The 20,221-nt window shown below is 32.1% G+C and overlaps 1 protein-coding gene across 1 annotated transcript; it reads right to left on the bottom strand.

Moving 5' to 3' along the window:
• Positions 1 to 14,494: 14,494 nt before the first annotated feature.
• Positions 14,495 to 15,106, bottom strand: LOC149176247 (ethylene-responsive transcription factor ERF017-like). Its single transcript, XM_089421400.1, has one exon. It carries the CDS (start codon positions 15,104 to 15,106, stop codon positions 14,495 to 14,497), a length of 612 nt encoding a protein of 203 aa, XP_089277526.1.
• Positions 15,107 to 20,221: the final 5,115 nt, after the last annotated feature.

Here is a 20,221-nt window from a genome sequence, read left to right as displayed (position 1 = left end):
GTTATCTAGGAAAACCCTCCTTGTTTTCAATGAGTGTATATGTAACAACAAGGCATATATCAAATCTTGTACAGTGAACCAACAGATGGTACAACCATCAATTTTAATAATTTGGTGTCTTTAAGAACCATGCCAGATAGGAAAAGTATTAAGATAATGAGGATTATAACACTGTGTTAGTCCCCAAGAATCATGTATATCTATATATATATATATATATATATATATATATATATATATATATATATATATATATGCATGTATCTATATATATATATATATATATATATATATATATATATATATATATATATATATATATATATATATATATATATATATATATATATATATGCATGTATATATATACATACATATAGTGCAAAAGCAATATACACCTAGAGAGCATGAGACCATTCAGCGAAAAAATACTGCTTCATGTTACCAATTTGAAATAAGGAAGTGATGTTGTCTTTTCAGGGTGCCAATATTAAGGAGGTTTTCCTAATATTTGTTTAAGGCATGTATGCCAACCAATTAGTGTCTACATACAAAACTCATAACATACCACATTTTGTTTGATCAAATCTTATTGATTGACAATAGTTCCTACACAACCATGCAATCTTGTGTCATGGTGCAATTAGGTATGTTAGAAACAACACATACCCAATAATACACTCATCAACGTGTGACTTAGACTGGAAAAAGGGACCAGGCTCACAAATTTCCTCCCATCCACTAAAAAACCGTCAGTAATGTAGTTGTCACCCCTAAGCATGAGAACCATGTCCCACTGCCCGGGCCACCATATGCTTTAGGGATTCCATAGGTTTTCTTTTTTATTCCAGACCTCCACCCTTATGCATTTAGATTACAAATATATTTCAGGATTCAAGAGGAGACCTTCATTCACCCAATAGCCATGATGGATTCCACAAGATTTATTTCCTCAGCTCCACCCTTCTAGACTCATCTTGCAGCCATTTTATAGGATTCTAGAGGATCTCTTCCTCCACTCAATAGCAATGAGGGATTCCATAGGTTTTATTTCCTTGCCTCCACCCTTCTAGATTCAATTTGCATAGATATTCTGGGATTCCAGAGGATCTCTTCCTCCACCTAATAGCCATGAGGGATTCTATAGGTATTATTTCCTCACATCCACCCTTCTAGATTCAACTTGCAGGCATATTCCAGGATTCTAGGGGATCTCTTCCTCTGTCCAATATCCATGAAGGATTCTAGAGGAGCTCTTCCTCCATCCAATATCCATGAGGGATTCCAAAGGTTTTATTTACACCCTCCACCCAATAGCCAGGAGGGATTCTAAAGGTAAAACCTCCAACCTCACTTGACTACAAAATCTCAAAGAGTTAAGCAATCACTATTTGTTACATCGTATTATGACACATAAAGGTTATTTTAGGTGTGCTCATACTACACCTGCTGGAAGTTACCTAAGGCACATATAGACCTATGAGCTACATATCCTCTAGAAGGTAAGGTCGACCATGCAATGATTTGCTGAAGAATATGCCTAGCAACTCTATAAGAGGGAAAATTTATAGAGTCCTTACCTTCCAAAGGGCAAGGGTCATCGGGTCAAAGCCTTACTGGAAGGTCACTCTGCATGCAGATGGTGTAAAAACCCCCACCACCCATTTGACATGGTTGTATGTGGAATAATAGAAGATATGGATAAAAATTCATTCTCGAATTCTAGCAATTAATTTACACAATGGGTCTACACCCCAGAATTCAAACTTTAGCTGGATGTGGAGAATTCTGATGCAACCTTCATTAACGATACTATTAAGTATTGTCATAAAGACTCAACTTTAATGTTGCAACCTTGACCTGCTATCCTCATGTTGTAGATCCCACGAATTCCCAAGTTTGTGTGATTTGAGTAAAATGCCCTCAAGTTTTTTTTCTAGTGCATCTATCGTTTTTGATCTGGTTTTCTCCTCCATTTTCTCCTCCATTTTTTCTCCCTTCACTTCTCTCCCACACTGTCCTCTCCTGATTCTCGTTCTTCCTCTCCTTTCCAACTAATCCAGGTTAGTTAGGGCTCAACCCCTCTAGACCAACCGAAGATTTGCCCTTGTCCCTATAGGCATTGTTACTATTGATCGGATTTGTAGGTGAACCAGTTACTTGGAATTGGCTCCTCCTTCCCTCCTTGTCTTTCATATTCCATCTTCTCAAGGCTCATTCTAGAATCGCTAAGGTGTGCCAAAGGAGCTTCTCCACCATGTGCTAGTATTTTATAAATATTTGTGAGTGTCCCTTCATCAAAATCTCCTTCTCTTTCCATCCTCAAAACCCCCTCTCCAATGTTTGTGCAAAATTCTTCCTCTAGAGAAAAAAAATGGTTGATGATTAACACCTTGATTTAAATGACAGGTTAATTTGATCCAAATTCAAATGACAAGGTGCATGGTTTATACAAGGCCTTTTATAACATCCAATCCTACCTACATTAGAGGGATTGTCTCATACATGTTAGATTTAAAAGGTGGGCCTCTAGAGTTATACTAAATTTCATAAGTCGATCTACTAACCCTTACAAGTCTTATAAGTAAAACACCATTTGTTAGTCATATATCTTTAACAATATCAATATTTCGAGCTATAAGAACACCAATGCTTGATAATAGTATCCAACATGCATTCACCAATTATAATGACTGATAAAAGGGTTGGCTTATGACACTTATTTGTCATGCACAATATAAAAGAGAAAGGTTTGTTGATTTTTGGGTGTCTCTCAAATAAGATCATACCCTAAATCTCCTTTTATATTGTTATCAACATTCTCCTTGTTCCTTTTTGTTTATAGTACTTCCATCATTGTAATTACAACCACACAAAGCATAAGTACTTTTATTATTTTCCACATGTATATAAAGATATCTAAGGGGGTATTTGCAATAACCTTATAAGTGAAAAGTGACCAAGATAATGTTTACATTATATATATATATATATATATATATATATATATATATATATATATATATATATATATATATATATATATATATATATGAATGTACCAAGACCGAGACCATTAACAATGTATCTACGTACTTTATAAGATGATCGATTCATTACACACATTGCCCTCATACTAACTTGTAAAGTGCATGTTTCAATAAAATAATGTAGTTCTACTAAAGATTAACAAGTTAGTGTTAAATTATTGATTTTATTTCAGTTTTAATTTCTATATAGTTCTGTTAAAGATTAGCAAGTTAGTGTTAGATTATTGATCAATTTCAATTTTTATCATAAGTTAAAATTTAAACTAAGTAAAATTTTAAAATTTATAATAATTTACATATTTATTAAATGAGATATACAAAATTTACATTATTTACTAATTATAGTCAACAATTTCAATCTACAGCTTGATATTCCGTTTTGCCTAAGAGATGCATTATTGTTTTGAATTTAAGTGCATTTTAAAAAATATTTTGAACTAAGATTCTCTATAATAATTTACATATTTATTAAATGAGATATACAATGTTGAAAATAGCAACAAGAAATGCTGAAAATAGCAACAAGAAATGCTAAAAATAGAAATGCTATACATAGCATTGCTATAAATAGCATTTCAGGTACCGGTGTGGAAAATAGCAACAAGGAATGATAAAATAGAAATGCTAAATATAACATTGCTATAAATAGCATGTCGAGATAGATTTCAATTTAAATTAGTCCCTAAATCAAAATTGAAAATTAAAATTTGAATTTAGTCTCACTAGTTGTTTGAAAAATAATTAATTAATTCATCTTGAGTTAATTAGTTGGAGAAAATCAAACATGAAGTCTTTGTGAAGACATGCAAAATTTATTCCTTTGATTGAGGAAGTTATCCCTTTATTAAGGAGATAAGGATGAGTTGTATTTGAGATGCAATTAGTTAGCTCAGTTAACTGAGTTAAGTCCAGTTAAATTAGTTCCAAATAGTTGGAGGAACTAATTGTGAATTCAGTCAGTTAATGCATACATGCATGCAACTAGTGTTCTCCAGATAACTGAATATTCTCTCATAGATAACTCATGCATGTTAGTTCAGACAGAGACCTAGTTGAGATTAAAGGAAGGGACAGTGTACTATCAGTTGGAGGAATTTTCCTATAAAGGAAACTCATCCATGCAAAAGGAATTATCTCCTTCAGGGTTGCATAATTATTTCTGAGATTGGTGAGTTGTGTGAGAGGTGAATTCACACAGGTGGCAGCCAGAGGACCCAGAAGAAACTATGCAAAGAAATAGGAGGCTTGGAGGATTGAAGGAAGGCATATGTTGTGTCTATTTAGTGTATGAACAACATTGAGGGATCATACTGAGAGCTGGATAGCTTGTGAGCTAAAGCTTTATGTAATCCGAAGATATTTCCACTTGTGTGATAATACAGATAGCGAGGTTTTTAGCTGAAGCTTTCCCCAGAGTATTCTTCTATGTTTCATGTGTGATTGAATCTTCTTCTCTGTTATATGTGTTTTGTTTGATCTTGCTCAAAATCAATTAAGCTTCCGCAAGTTTGATTGTAGAAGTAGATTAAATATTTTGCTTTAGTACATTGCATAATTAGTTTAATCTACAGGTGCAATTTCTACATGGTACTAGAGCAAAGGTGAGAGAAGTTTGAAGTTTGAAGTTCCTGATTATAGAAATCGAATTCTTATCACATCTCAAATTTCACCAATGGCATTTAATGGTTTGAGACTCGAGTATGCCCTAGCTGGCACTCGAATTATATATCCTGGAAGGATCGCATGAAAGTGGTATTAGAGGATAACGGTTTGAAGTACTTCATTGATCAATAATTCCCCAAGCCAGCAGCTGTTAATGCCCAAGAATTGGTGGAATGGGAGAAATGTGTGGCTAGAGCAAGGAGGATTCTTCTGGAGGGAGTTCGAGACCACATTATCTCGAGTCTCCATAGGAAGGAGACACCATTTTAAATGTGGAAAACATTGAAGGATCTATATCAGAATAACAGTGATCAGAGGAAGTTGGCGCTGAAAGAAAAGCTTCGGAAAATCAAGTGTGAAAAGGGCGACATGATCTCTACATATCTGAACAAGCTCACCACCTGCAGGGATGAGCTTGGAAGTGTAGGAATCATGACAGCCGATGATGACATGGTGAGTCTTGCTCTCCTCAGTCTTCCTAAGAGTTGGCATAGCTACCAAGACTTAGTAAATGGAAGAGAGAAACTGCCAGATTGGGAACGACTGTGGTCGGATTTGATGCAGGAGGAGATCAAGAGAAGCACCAGAGATGGTTCTTCATCCAAGGAGGATGAAGAAAATTGCGCCTTAGCGAGTAAGGCAAAGAAAGGGAAGGAGAAGGATTCTCATCCCAAATCAAGTTCTTCCCATGGTGGGAAGAAGATTGACAAATCAAAAGTGCGATGCTTTCATTATCATGAGGTGGGCCATTATGCAACAAATTGTCCATTGAAGAAATCCAAGATGGGATCCAAGGAAGGATCTGAAGGTGAGGCATTGGCCTCTCAGTTCGAATTGGATTTTACCCTCATCGCATGCATGGTTTCATCAATGATGGGTTGTGGTTGGTTTCTTGATAGTGGAGCCTCATTCCACATGACTAACGATAAGAGTTTGTTCAATACATTGGAGGAGAAATACCTCAAGATACTCATAGCGATGAATAATGATGAAAAGTATATTGTTTTAGGAGTGGGCACGGTTTCTTTTCAGGGGAAGCATTGAACTCGCATTACCTTGACAGATGTGAAGTATGTGCCAAGACTGAAGAAGAACTTGGTATGGGTCGCGATGCTAGAGGACAAAGGCTATGATGTAGTCTTCAGTAAGGGAAAGGTTTTCCTTAGACACATCACCACGAGACAGATGAAGCAATTCCGTTCACGAGTCAAGAACCTGTATGCTCTTGAGGTTCAAGATGCATGCAAAGCCTTGAGGAGCAAGGCAACTGTTGGAGACTTGGTGGTTGAGAGGGAGAGTACACTACCTCTCAACATGCAGCACCAGAAGAAGTCTCAGACAATTGTGGAGGAGCCACAATTGGTGAAGCATCTTCAGGAGGTTGTGGAACGGCTACAACTAGAGAAGCTGAGAGGAGATCGAGTGGAGGCATCCATTCATGCAGAGACCTCCAGTAGGGGGAAATTTCTATCCAAGTCAGCAGAGGGATGACATGCAGCCATACCTCCAGGTGTGAGGTGGGGTGATGTGAAGTGATAGTCCCAAGAAGGTTGAAATAGGGGTAGGATCCTTGAGGTACCCAACCTCTTTGATTAGACCTTGCTAAGTGGGTAGAGATAGATGCAGATGGAGTGGCAAAGGAAGCTTCAGCATCAGAGGGTGTTTCTAGCCCAACAGGGAGGTCAGTTACTTACTTCTCAGTAACTGAGTTGCAGTGCAGTAGTGGGCAGCACGATGCAACATGATGAGAGGAGGTGCAGTGCGGATGCAGTGCTGAGAGATAGGACCAGTAGCAGCACAGATGCAGCAGGAGGAATCAGTGTGATTGGTGTAGTCAGAGATCAAAGTGACAAAGGTTAGAGCAGTCAGATGCTTAAGGGCATAGAGGTGCAGAGTTTTCAATCAACGTAGGCAATAACAATAAGAGACTTTGATGACAGAGGCATCATTCTGATTTAGGTTGGATGTTTTTGTTTCTAGAGTTGCTGGAGTAACAACACTTGAGAGAAGTGTTGCACGCAGAACATTCCAAAGGTTCAGGATCGGGTTCAAGTTGAATGCCTTTTTTGTTGAGAGAGAGTGTTGAAAATAACAACAAGAAATGCTATAAATAGCATTTTAGGTATTGGTGTGGAAAATAGCAACAAGGAATGAAACAATGCAAACTTTGAAACAGGAACTATAAATTCAAAACGGGAACTCTGGCCAAAAAACCTTGAAAAACCATCAAAAACAGTGCTAAAAACGAAAAGTGTTGATGTTGGAATAACACCTTATTTTTTTCTTGGGTAAATTTTCAACATGTTTTAAAAATGGCGGTGAAAACCAATGTTTTGCGCAAAAATTATCCAAAAAACACCCTCAAAACGAAAAGTGTTAACGGTGGGAAAACACCTTTTTTTTTCAAAAGTAAAATTTCAACATTTCGAAATAATGGCATAAAATATTTTATCATGACCCCGAAAAACATTAAAATTAAAAAAAAATTTAAAAATTAAAACAATGAAAAAACATAAAACAAAAAAAAAGTAAAAAAAGTAAAAAATAACAAAACATAAATTAAAATATATACTAAAAAAAATAAACATTATAAACAAATAAATAGCAAAAAAAAAATATTTAAAAGAAAATGGAAAAAAAAAAAAAAAAAAATCTTGTAAACCATAAAAAAAAAAATTGGCAAAAGAAAAAAAGAAACAAAAATATGGAAAAGGAAAAAAATTTATTTAAAATAAACTAAAAATTAAGTAGGTAAAAATAGAAAAATTAAAAAAAATTAAATTAAATAAAAATTAAAAATTAAAAACAAACTAGATTTAAAAAAAAAAAAAATTAATAAAAAAAATAAAAAACTACTAAAAGTAAAATTAAAATGTTGGTTACTTAAAAAAAACAAATATAAAAACATATATAAAAAAGACAAAAATAAAAAATAAAAAATGTTAAAAAAAATAAATCTCATAAACCATAAAAGAATTTGGAGAAAAAAAACTATATATATATATATATCTAAGTAAAAATAGAGAAATAAAAAAATAAAAAATAAAAAGAAAGAAGACAGTAGCAAAAACTAGGAAAAAAAATTAAAAACAAACTAGTAAAAAAAAAAAATAATAACGAGAAAAATTTAAAAACTAGTAAAATTAATATTAAAAAAAAATGAAAGTTATTAAAAAAAACTAAAAAAATATGAAAATATTAAAAAAACCAAAAGAAAATTAATTTTTTTTTAAACATCTTTTTTTAATTAAAAAAAATTATTGTTATTATTATTTTTTAAAACATCTTTTTTTAAATCATTAAAAAAATTTTAAATTTTTTTAAACAAATTTCATTTTTTTAATTTAAAATTTTAAAATTTAAAAAAATTATTTAAAAAAAAAATTAAGAATTTTTAAATGTTTTTTATTGATTTGTTTTTTTAATTAAAAAAAAAATGGGCATGGCCCGCCCGCTCCCCCGCCGCCTGTGGTGGCGCAAGCCCCTCTGCCCACGGCCGTGCCACCACGAGCAGTGGGGGAGCGGGCGGGCCTTGCCCCTTTTTTTTGTAATAAAAAAAATCAATAAAAAATGTTTAAAAATTTTAAATTTTTTTTTTTTAAAATAATTTTTGAAAATTTTAAAATTTTGAATTAAAAATTGAAATTCTTAAAAAAAAAAAAAATTGTTTTGAAAAAAATAATAATAATTTTTTTTAATAAAAAAAAAATAAATTTTAATTTTTTTTGGTTTTTTTAATATTTTCATATTTTTTTTAAATAATTTTCATATATATATATATATATATATATATATATATATCTTTGAGTTTATTTTTGTTTTTTTTTTTAATATTAATTTTACTAGTTTTTAATTTTTTTTTAAACTAGTTTGTTTTTAAATATTTTTTTCCTAGTTTTTGCTAATGTTTTTTTTTTTTTTTTAATTTCTCTCTCTCTATATATATATATATATTCTTTTTAATTTTGTTTTTTTTTTTCCAAATTCTTTTATGGTTTATGAGATAATTTCTTTTTAACATTTTTTATTTTTTATATATGATTTTTAGAGACAATTATTCCATGTGGATTGAAAATTTAACTAATGATGTGTAAATATGTAGAATATCAAAAATGCAAAATATCGACCTTCTTCTTTAAATATGCAAAGCAATAAAAACCTCACTAAAAAAAATAAAAATAAAAATAAAAACAAGAAAATATGAAGAAGAAGACCACTTCCAAAATTATTAAATTTACAAAACAATTATTTACATTTCATACATTATAAAATTAAAAAAAAAAAAAAGCCTTTTAAAAAAGGGCATGGTGTAGAATTACCACTTTTTTAAATCAACATCAAAATCACTACCATTCTAAAACACAATGTACATGAAAAAAATAAAAAATAAAAAATAAAAAATAAATAAAATAAAATAAAAAATTATAGTGTGAAAAACTATGCTCTAAAAAAAACATGTGTGTTTTGCATCACCCGTTTTCAAAATCGGGTCACTTCTTTGCTATCTCTACAAAACAGGGAATAGTATCAGTTCCCATTTCAAAGTTTACGTTGTTATGATAAAATAGAAATGATAAAAATAGCATTGCTATAAATAGCATTTCTAGATAGATTCCAATTTTAATTAGTCCGTGAATTAAAATTGAGAATTAAAATTCGAATTTAGTCTCACTAGCTGTTTGAAAAATAATTAATTAATTCATCTTGAGTTAATTAGTTGGAGAAAATCAAACATAAGTCTTTGTGAAGACATGCAACAGTTATTCCTTTGATTGAGGAAGTTATTCCTTAAGTAAGGAGATAAGGATGAGTTGTATTTGAGTTGTAATTAGTTAACTCAGTTAACTGAGTTCCAGTTAAATTAGTTCCAAACAGTCAGAGGAACTAATTGCGAGTTCAGTCAATTAATGCATGCATGCAACTAGTGTTCTCCAGATAACTGAATATTCTCTCATAAATAACTCATGCATGTCAATTTAGACAAAGACCTAGTTGATATTAAAGGAAGAGACAGTGTATTATCAGTTGGAGGAATTTTCCTATAAAGGAAACTCATCAATGCAGAAGAAATTATCTCCTTCAGGATTGCATAGTTATTTTTGAGTTTGGTGAGTTGTCTGAGAGGTTAATTCACATAGGTGGTAGCCAGAGGACCCAGGAGAAACTGTGCAAGGGAATAGGAGGCTTGGAGGATTGAAGGAAGGCATATGTTGTGTCTATTCAGTCTATGAGCAACATTGAGGGATCATACTGAGAGCTGGATAGATTGTGAGCTAAAGCTTTATGTAATCCAGAGATATTTCCACTTGTATGATAATACAGATAGTGGGGTTTTTAGCTGAGGCTTTCCCCAGAGTATTCTTCTGTGTTTCATGTGTGGTTGAATCTTCTTCTCTATTATATGTGTTCTGTTTGATCTTGCTCAAAATCGATTAAGCTTCCACAAGTTTGATTGTAGAAATAGATTAAGTTTTTTTCTAATCTACGGTGAAATTTTAAAATTTATAATATTTTACATATTTATTAAATGAGATATACAAAATTTACAGTATTTACTAATTATATTTAACAATTTCAGTCTACCACTTGATATTTTGTTTTGCCTAAGAGATGCATTATTGTTTTGAATTTAAGTGCATTTTAAGAAATATTTTGAACTGAGATTCTCTATAATAATTTACATATTAATTAAATGAGATATACAAAGTTTACATTATTTATTGATTATAGTTAACAATTTTAATGTACCACTTGATATTCCATTTTGTTTAAGAGATGTATTATTGTTTTGAATTTAAGTGCATTTTAAAAAATATTTTGGTTTAATATTTTCTATAATAATTTAGATATTTATTAATTGTGATATATAAAATCTACATTATTTATTAATTATAGTTAGCAATTTTAATCTACCACTTGATATTCCATTTTTTCTAGAAGATGGATTATTGTTTTGAATTTAAGTGTAATTTAAAAGATATTTTGAGCTAAGATTTTCTAGCAATGCAATGTGCGGAGACCACTCTAACATGCACTTAGCTTTCACAATCTTTGTCTAAAATAATGGTAGTTATGGAGCTTTGACAATCTTCTTCTATTGTGATGGAATTATTTATCAACATGGGTCAAAACACATGTTTGTATGTTAAAATATATTTTGAAGTGGTTCGAACAAGATGTTTTGTAATTTTAATATTAAAAAAGACTATTTATGGCTAGTTGTGGACCCAGTTAATACGTGGTCAGTTATGGACATAATTTAAAATATATTGGCACTTAATATTATTTATTTTGTTTAAATGTTGGTAATATATGTTTCAAGTCTTGGTGTCTTGGTGGGACTAATACTATGACAACTACTAGTCTTTGCACAACAATAGACATTTGTCCCCTACCATAGGCACAAAATTGAACTTGGCATACCAGATTGACCGCTAAGGGAAGCATTTTATTGGCTATTTTTAGGTATGAAATTGGCATGTTTCATATACATACATATATATATATATATATATATATACACACACACACACACACACACACAAAATGAATCCCAACTCACTGGTATAGTCATTTCTCTTCTCCTTTATGTTGATGATATCATTCTTATTGCTAGAAGCCCTTATGATCTCAACATGCAGCTTAAAATCCTCTATGATTGTTTCTCCAAAATGGATATCACTATTATTATCGACAAGACTAAATTCATGATAATTAAATCCAAGAAGAACAACTATGATACTTTCATTTATGATAACAATCACTTGGAACAAGTTTTCTCATACAAATATTTAGGTATTGACATTCGCCATCAACTCATTTGGATTTATAAATTGAGAAAAATATAATACAAGGCTAGAAAGTTTACTATGAGCTTAAAAACAATTGTAAATCCAACGATCTTTGGGTTTGGAGTAAATATTAGTTCATTATTGAGTCTCTCATCACTCCTGTTATTTTATATGGGTGTGAGGTTTGGGGTTGCAATATATCTAGAGAATCATAGAGAAAGATTGAGATGATCCAAAAGAAATTTATAACCTACGACCTCAAGATTAAAGTAAATACTCCCTACGTTATTCTCTTGATTGAAGATAGCCTTTGATCCATTGAAATCATGGTTATGTTTAGGTATTTGATGTATAAGAAAATGTTGTACAACATGGATGCTAAAAGACTCCCAAAATTGCTTCCAACTCTAGTCAAAATCCCCACCTCCAACTCAAGTGAGGTTGGCATAAAGATGCCCAATCTTGGCTCGACCATTGGGGGATAGAAGAGGAGATCATCTTGATGAATAAGAATGAAATTAAAAACACCATTACCTCCAAATTTAAGTATAAATTGTGGGATGATCAAGAATTAGAGGGGGAAATGGAGCTAAATGAAATTAAAAACACTATTACTTCCAAATTTAAGGATAAGTTGTGGGATGATAAGGAGTTAGAGAGAAAAGGGAAACCAATAGATTATAAGCAGGTGATCAACCCCACTCTTTCTAATGAGAAGTATCTTTCTTTCTTTACAAGTGCTAAGAAGAAAATGAATATTGCAAAGATAAGAACTAATCATGATCTTCAGAGTGAAACCTAGAACACCTTGGAGCGAAAGAATTTGCCCCTTTTGTGATACTAAGAGATTTGAAGGTAAAAAACATTTTCTCTTGGCGTGAATGACCCTTATTCACACTCTCATTTTCAAAACATTTTCCACATTACAACCCTTCATGACTTGTTAAGTCACCAAAACTACAATGATCTCAAAACTCTCTCTCACTTCTTTCTTATGGTAGAAATAAAATATTAAAGAATCTAAGTTAACCACTTCCCTTTGTAAGGTGCAAGAGACCATATTGACCTCCCTAAACTTTAACCACACCTCACACCCAAAATATTTTGTATATATATATATATATATATATATATATATATATATATATATATATTTAAACCATTTTTAAATAACTCGAAAAATTATAAATTATAAATTTATGTGAATGAAATTTGAATATTTATTTAATAAATAATATTTTTTGAAATACATAAATATATAATAGATGTAATTTAATTAAAAAAATTTCATAATAACTTTTTATTATATTAATATAAATTTATGAATATATATTGTTTTCCAATTAATATCATATATATTAAATATACATTTTTATTATTTAAAATATATTTTAAATTTTGAGAAGATTTTTTTGGCAAAATCACATCATGATATATTTGTCCACGAAGAACCACACTTGTTGGTTCGAAATGCATTGACAAATATATTATAAAGTGATTTCGCCGAAAAATCTTCTCAACATTGATATAGATCAGAAAAGCCTCTAACTCAATATTCTAAATTCACAACTAATTTCTTTTTTTAAATCTCTTAAATTATATATGGCATACAAATTTATTATTTAAAAAATACTTACTAGATTAATAACAAAATACAAATATACCCTACAATAATAAAAACATCTTATTACAATACACTTACGTGGAGATATATATAAAATGATGTTACCATTAATGCTCTTGGGTATCTTATTGATATAATTTAAGCTTTGCACAGTACTGATAACTGGGAGCGAGGTTGTCAATGGCCCGTAAATGCACTGGGACTCTCACTGCTGAAAATAGCCGTGTTGCCAGTGTGTCATAAATGTACTGCGCTATAAATCTATTGTGACTGTATAGATATATAGTTAATTTTGGCAGGCTAGTTATCAAATCACAGATATATACAGTCACAATTTTACAGTTAAATTTTAGCAGACCCGTTATTGAAGCTTTGACATATTCAACCTCAATGATTTATGGCCCCTGAGCAAATTAGTTATTTGTTGTTTGTGATTTATGGACCCCGAGCAAGAGCTGGTTGTTTGTTGTTTGTTGCTCGATTTGCACTGCACTTCCAGTTTCTTGAAATTCTTCCAGTTTCTTGAAATTTACCGGAATATTATAATGACATATATACCCTCGTGATGAATAATAATGTCTTTTATAAGATTTTCTTTGGCCGCGCAAAACATCATAATAATAAATATAAATGATTATCCACTTGAAAGATCCTGCTCAAAACAAAACAAAAAAATCTTTAATAATATTCGATAGATGATGTGGAAACATTTTTTATTATATTCCACAGATGATGTGGTTGTTGTTTCTTGAATTGTCTCGTCTATACCGTGAATTTTGTTGAAAGATCCTGCTCAAAACAAAACAAAAAATCTTTAATAATATTCGATCGATGATGTGGAAACATCTTGTATTTATATTCGACAGATGATATTCCGTTTTGAATAAGAGATGCATTATTGTTTTGAATTTAAGTGCATTTTAAAAAATATTTTGAACTGAGATTCTCTATAATAATTTAGATATTTTGAAGTTCGAAATAATATTGGCAAATTTACATATTTTGAAGTTGGAAATAATATTGGCAAAGTAACATGGCTGATCATGTAAAGGTAACCACTATTGATTTAAAATAAAGTAATTGCGATTGTAGGATGGGTTATATATACTGCCAAAACGTTACCGACTTAAAAGCGAAAGACACCAAGAAAAATGTGAGTGGTGGTAATATATGGGTTGGTGGTAATATATGTGTTAAAGCTTGGTGTCTTGGTGGGATTAATACTATGACAATTATTGGTCTGCAAAATAATATACCTCTCTCCCCTACGGCACAAACTATACTGCCAAAACGTTCTGGACTTAAAAGTAAAAGACAGCCAGAAAAGAAAAATGTGAGTGGTCCACGATTCCATTTATCTCAACTTGTCAAAAGTTCCACAAGTCGAGAGAAATGTAGCCATCCTGCTCCTCCTCCTCCTGCAAAGTCGAAATGAAGTCAAACACAGGGGTGTCGTCAATGGATGGGAAATTCTGGAAGTTAGGGCACCCACTACTGTCGAACAAAGACATCCAGAAATTCCGCTCCTCCGAAATCTGCTCGCTGTTGCTGCACAACGCCGTTTCTGAAACCAAAGATGATTGCGACGGGGAGACGAGGGAGACACCATTATTGTTATTATTAGTGTCTGGAGAAAGGCAAGCGGATGGTTGTTCGTCCCGGGCATATTTGGCGGCCGCGGCCTGAATCTGTCGGGGGCAAAGAGAAGACGCCGACGGAATGGAGGGTACAGAATCGGGAAAGTTGAATTTGGCGTCGGGGCCTCTTAGACAATACACTGCAGCATCATAAGCGCGGGCGGCTTGCTCTTCCGTTTTGTAGGAGCCGAGCCATATCTTCGCTCTGGTTTTGGGCGTCCGGATTTCGGCCCCCCAAGTTCCCCATTTTCTCATTCGAACTCCCTTAAATTGGTGGCAATTTTGTCCAAGACATTTGTCTGGTGGGTATGGCGAATTGTGTTCTAGGGAGGGTTTCCCCATATTTGGCTACGCAATGCCAACGACGTCTGTGGAAGGTAAACAGTGAACCACAATTTATATAGGTTGCAGTGTTTTTAAGCTGCAAGGCGGAGGCGTAGAGATTGGTAATCGCTGAACTGCAAATCTCAAATCAAATGAAGATGCATTGTGGAGGCGCGTTTTTATATGTATGGTCGAAGCGCCTATGCGCGTATGGTTGTGATTTCTGGAAGAAATGCCAGAGGGCAGTATCCCTGAATATGCATTGTGGAGGCGAGTTTTTAAATATATGGTTGAAGCGGGTATGCGCGTATGGTTGTGATTTCTGGAAGAAATGCCAGAGCGGGGACTCAGGGAGGGTCTTGAGATATGTTCAAAACGTGAGAGAGATGTCTCCACGTACGCTGCGGCCCACCACAACTCACGAGACATCAATTCTGAAGGTGTGACGTTGATGTATATAAAGCGCAGCCTAAATTCTCCATGTACGCTGTGCCACACCGACCCATCACTACTCATTTCGTAACGTGTGAGGTCAAATGTATACAAAGCGCAGTCTAAACATTCAAAAAAAATTGAAAGTTCGTTTTCTGAAATGTAGGAAAATGGTTTAAATTGTATATATTATTTTTTAAATCGCTTTTGATGTATTAAACGTTGTATTCTAAGGATTTAAATTTATTTCTATATTTACAATTATTATTTATACAAAAATATTTTTTTTATCCATATATGATAATAAAATTAAATTCTAATGATAATTTTTAAATATATTTTTAAAATCAAATATTTAAATTTAGAATATGATCCAAACATCGGACTTTTAAATTATTTTAAATAAAAAATACATTATATCTAACCTGTGTTATTCTCAAATATAAAAAATGGTGTTCCAAATATGCAGATGTTGATTTTGAGTCACACTTCATGTTGCCCTTCGTAGCGGACTATCGGAACATTTCTCATCGGCCACTTTTCGTAAAAGTACAACGGGGACTTTCTGTCACCGGGTTTGGAAGTAACATATTCATAGTATTTTTCTTTTTGTTACCATGGTGAAATTTGACACTTTTGCAAATGAGAATAATTTTATATTTTACCATTTGAAGGTTAGTTTAGAACTAATATACTGGTGGGAAAAAGGATTTTAAGAAGAAAAGATGAAGAGATGGACACGAGAGGAAGAGATGGACATGAGAGAAAGGTCAAAATGAGATTGTAGTTTAATTAGTATAGATTTATTTTAAATGTGGATTTAATATTAGTTTAGAACTAACATTATTTAAATATTTTGTATAGTTATCTTTTTTTTTTTGAGTTCATATGCTCAAAATTTCAACTCTGATCACTGACAAACAGGGTTACACATCATACTAGGTTGTAGAATGATACTGCACTATAGAATGATACTGCATTGTAAACATCATACTAGGCTGTAGAATGATACTGCATTGTAGAATGAGGATACTTAGGGTTACACATCATATTGGGTTGTAAAATGATACTAGGCTATAGAATGATACTAGGTTGTAGAATGAGCCTCTCGGCTCAATTACAGATTTGGATTTAAGTGTTTAGACTTTAGAGATCAAATTTCTTATGATACAAGTTTTTTTTAAGTAAAAATATTGAAAAGAGATTTACACCATGGGAGATTTGATTGTGTGGTTGAGATGGATCTATATTGATGTTATATATATCATAGTTACCAAATTCAAATTTAAATTCCATTTGGTAGGGAAAAAAATGGATCCTCTAAAATCCAATAGAAAAAATTAAGAAGTATAGATCTTAGAATACTCAAAAATATTATTTTTTAAGAAAAGAAAAAGACATTGAAATGGAAATGAATAATTATGAATTCTCTAACATTGATCCCTAGTGTTTAAAGTGTTATAAACATCCAATGTAAAGAATGAAAACATGGATATTAAAAGTAGACTTCAAGTGATCTCCACATACCCAAAAATTTATGTCTTGGGTATTAAATAAATCTATATCAACTTGATCCTATTAAAGTCATACATTGAGAACAACCATCTAGCCATTAGATCTAGTATTAATACTATCTAGCTATTCCATCTAAATTTATTCAGCAATAATATAATTGGAATCGACAAATTAACTTTTTTTAATTGTGAAAAATTGAAAATAAACCTGTTAATCCAATCATGCACCAATTTTCAAGGTTTTATAGTGGACAGGCACATGATTATAATGATATATAGTAAAAAAAATGTTTTTGGGAAGAGAAAAATGAATTTTAAAATTCTCTTACGGTATTGAAATCGGCATACTAAACCCTGAATTGAATTGAAAAGTCTAATTTTTGTATACTTTAGGCCAATTCAGACACATTTGGTAACTATTATATATACACACATACACATGAAAAATGGCCAAAATGTAGGATAATGAGACTACTTTGAATGGTTCAACCCCCTCCCCCCTGGCCCATATATATATATATATATATATATATATATATATAATGTCAAGATGGTAATTCCCATATGAATACATTCCATTAACATAAATGTGATTATATACAATTAGAATTGTGACCCTTGAGATACACATTCCAAGGTTTTTTCCTATTTTAGTTTTTCTATTTACATTTTTACATAATTTCGCCCAATCTCGAAGGATTAAGTGTCTAACATTCCCCCCGTTAGTCTAAAGGCGAGTTTGTGAGTCCAAATATCATTATGAATGTTTCAAGTTTTTTCCTTCCAAGCACTTTGGTGAATATGTATGCAATTTGCTCATTTGTCGAACAATGTCGTAGGTGAATAGTCTTGGCCTCTACATGATGTCGAATCAAATGATACTTTGTAGTAATATGTTTGGTTCGATCGTGGAATTTTGGATTCTTGGCCAATTTAATTGCAAAATTATTTTCAAGTAGAATAGGAGTTGAGGAGTTGAGTGCACTTGTTTCTCCTTCAAATCTTTAAGAATTTTCATGAGCCACACAGTCTCTTTAGTTTCTTTTGCAGTTGCCACATATTCTTCCTTTGTTGTGGAGTCTGCTAGAACTGATTATTTTCATGACCTCAAAGAGGTAGTTTTTGATCCAAGACTCAACATAACCTGAAGTAGATACTCCATTTTCCTTATCTCCATCAAAGTCTAAATCAAAACATCCAATCACGTTGAAGTCATCCACTTGTTTATATTTGACTCCAAAGTCTCGTGTTTCTTTCAAGTACTTTAGAACAATGTCCCCCACAAGGATTTTTCATAAGCTTGGAAAATATTCCAATAATAAATGAAATATCTGGTTTGGTAGCGATGAGGTAGATAGGACTTTCTACAAGTTGTCTATACTTAGTTGCATCCTCAAATTCATTTCCTTCTTTAGATGTATGCTTTAAATTTTGTTCCATTGGAGTAGAAGGATTGCATTCATCCATGCTAAACTTGTTCAATATTTCTCCAATGTACTTGTTTTGGAAGAGGAATATATACCTTGGATGTTTGATCACTTTAATGCCCAAATAGTAGTGAAGATGTACCAAATTTTTCATCTAAAATTATGTCTTCAATTCTTTCTTTATGGATGCAATATAATTTTCATTATTCCATGTCATCAACATATCATCTACATCTACCACAAGATAGACAACAATGTTGCCAACTTTCTTGACAAACATAGTAGCATCACCAAGATTAAAGTGTTTGAAATTTAATTTCAAAAGATGCCCAGACAATTTTTCATACCAGGCTTATGGTGCTTATTTTAGGCCATGTGAGAATTTAATGGTTGAGGCATAAAAGCATTTTCTTTCATGTCTCCATTCAAACAAGCAATTTTTACATCCACTTGAAGGACTTTCCATTCATTTTGAGTTGGAAAGTCAAAGAGAGTCTCGATGGTGACCCATTTTTCTATGGGGGAAAATGCATCCTCATAATCGAGCCCTTCTTTCTATGCAAATCCTTTTTCCATGATCCTTGCTTTATGCTTGTCAAGTGAGCCATCTAATTTATACTTGTTATTAATGGCCCACTTGTAGCCAATTGGTTTGGTTCCAAATGGAGTGTCCACCAACTTCCATGTTGTATTCTTTATGATAGAATCATACTCTTTGTGCATTACTTGTTTCCATTCATAATGAGAAGTGACTTCTTTAAACGAAGTTCGTTCAAAACTAGTAGACAAATTTAATTCACAATAATAAGAAACATCCATAGCATTATATGAATTAGAATCATATACATCATGTCCATTTTGTCTAGTGGAACTTCTAGTTCATGTCTTTCCAACCTCATCAGGATGAACACTTTCAAGTGTTTTAGTGAGCGATTTTGGAGGAGATTTTTGAGATTATCTGGGATGCTCTATTAACTGAGATGAGGTTTCATCAATATTTAACCTTCCAGTCCTCTCAATATCAGTCTTCTTGATCTGAAGAAGTGGTTGGAACTTCATGAGGAAGAGAGAGTGCTTTAGAAGGATATTCTATAGATTGATATAAGATATGGATCTTCCCTTCAAGATATGGAATCTTGTTATCAAATTCATGAAATTTTTTGCATGACTAAATCTATCAAAATGATCAAGTTGTTTCTCAACGATATTATCAGTCTTGAAAGATTCAAGAAAAATCACATCTCTATATAGTATAAAGTTTTTTTTTACCTCATTATAGATATGATATGCTTTGGTGGTATCTGAGTACACCAAGAGGATACACTTTCAACTCCTTGCACTATGTTTATTTCTTTTTTCCTTAGGAATTAAAGCATAGTAGGTGGAACCAAAGATATTGAGATGCCTTATCGAAGGAATGTGGCCATACCACATTTCATAAAGAGTCTTGTTTCTTAGAACACGAGATTGAAATATGAATTTAATATATATTTCACATGTAACTACACCATCCTAGAAGACCAACTTTACATTTTTGAAAAACATCATTGAACAAACCATATTTAATATAGTCTTAATAATTCTTTCAACGACACCATTTTGTTGAGGATTATATGACACAATTCTTTGATGTTGTATCCCATGTTGGAGAAGATAGTTTTCAAATTTAATTGAGGTATATTATTTTCCATTATTAGTATGAATAGAGCCGATTAGATTTTCAATAAATATACCTAATGCCTCTTGGTCTAATCATCAAT

This window comes from Pinus tabuliformis, chromosome 4_1 (genome assembly GCF_031772625.1).
Source record: "Pinus tabuliformis cultivar Carrire ecotype Pingquan chromosome 4_1, CPIR1, whole genome shotgun sequence".
Lineage (NCBI taxonomy): Eukaryota > Viridiplantae > Streptophyta > Pinopsida > Pinales > Pinaceae > Pinus > Pinus tabuliformis.
The sequence above is the reverse complement of the archived record's forward strand: the minus strand, read 5'-3'. Positions and strand labels throughout refer to the sequence as shown.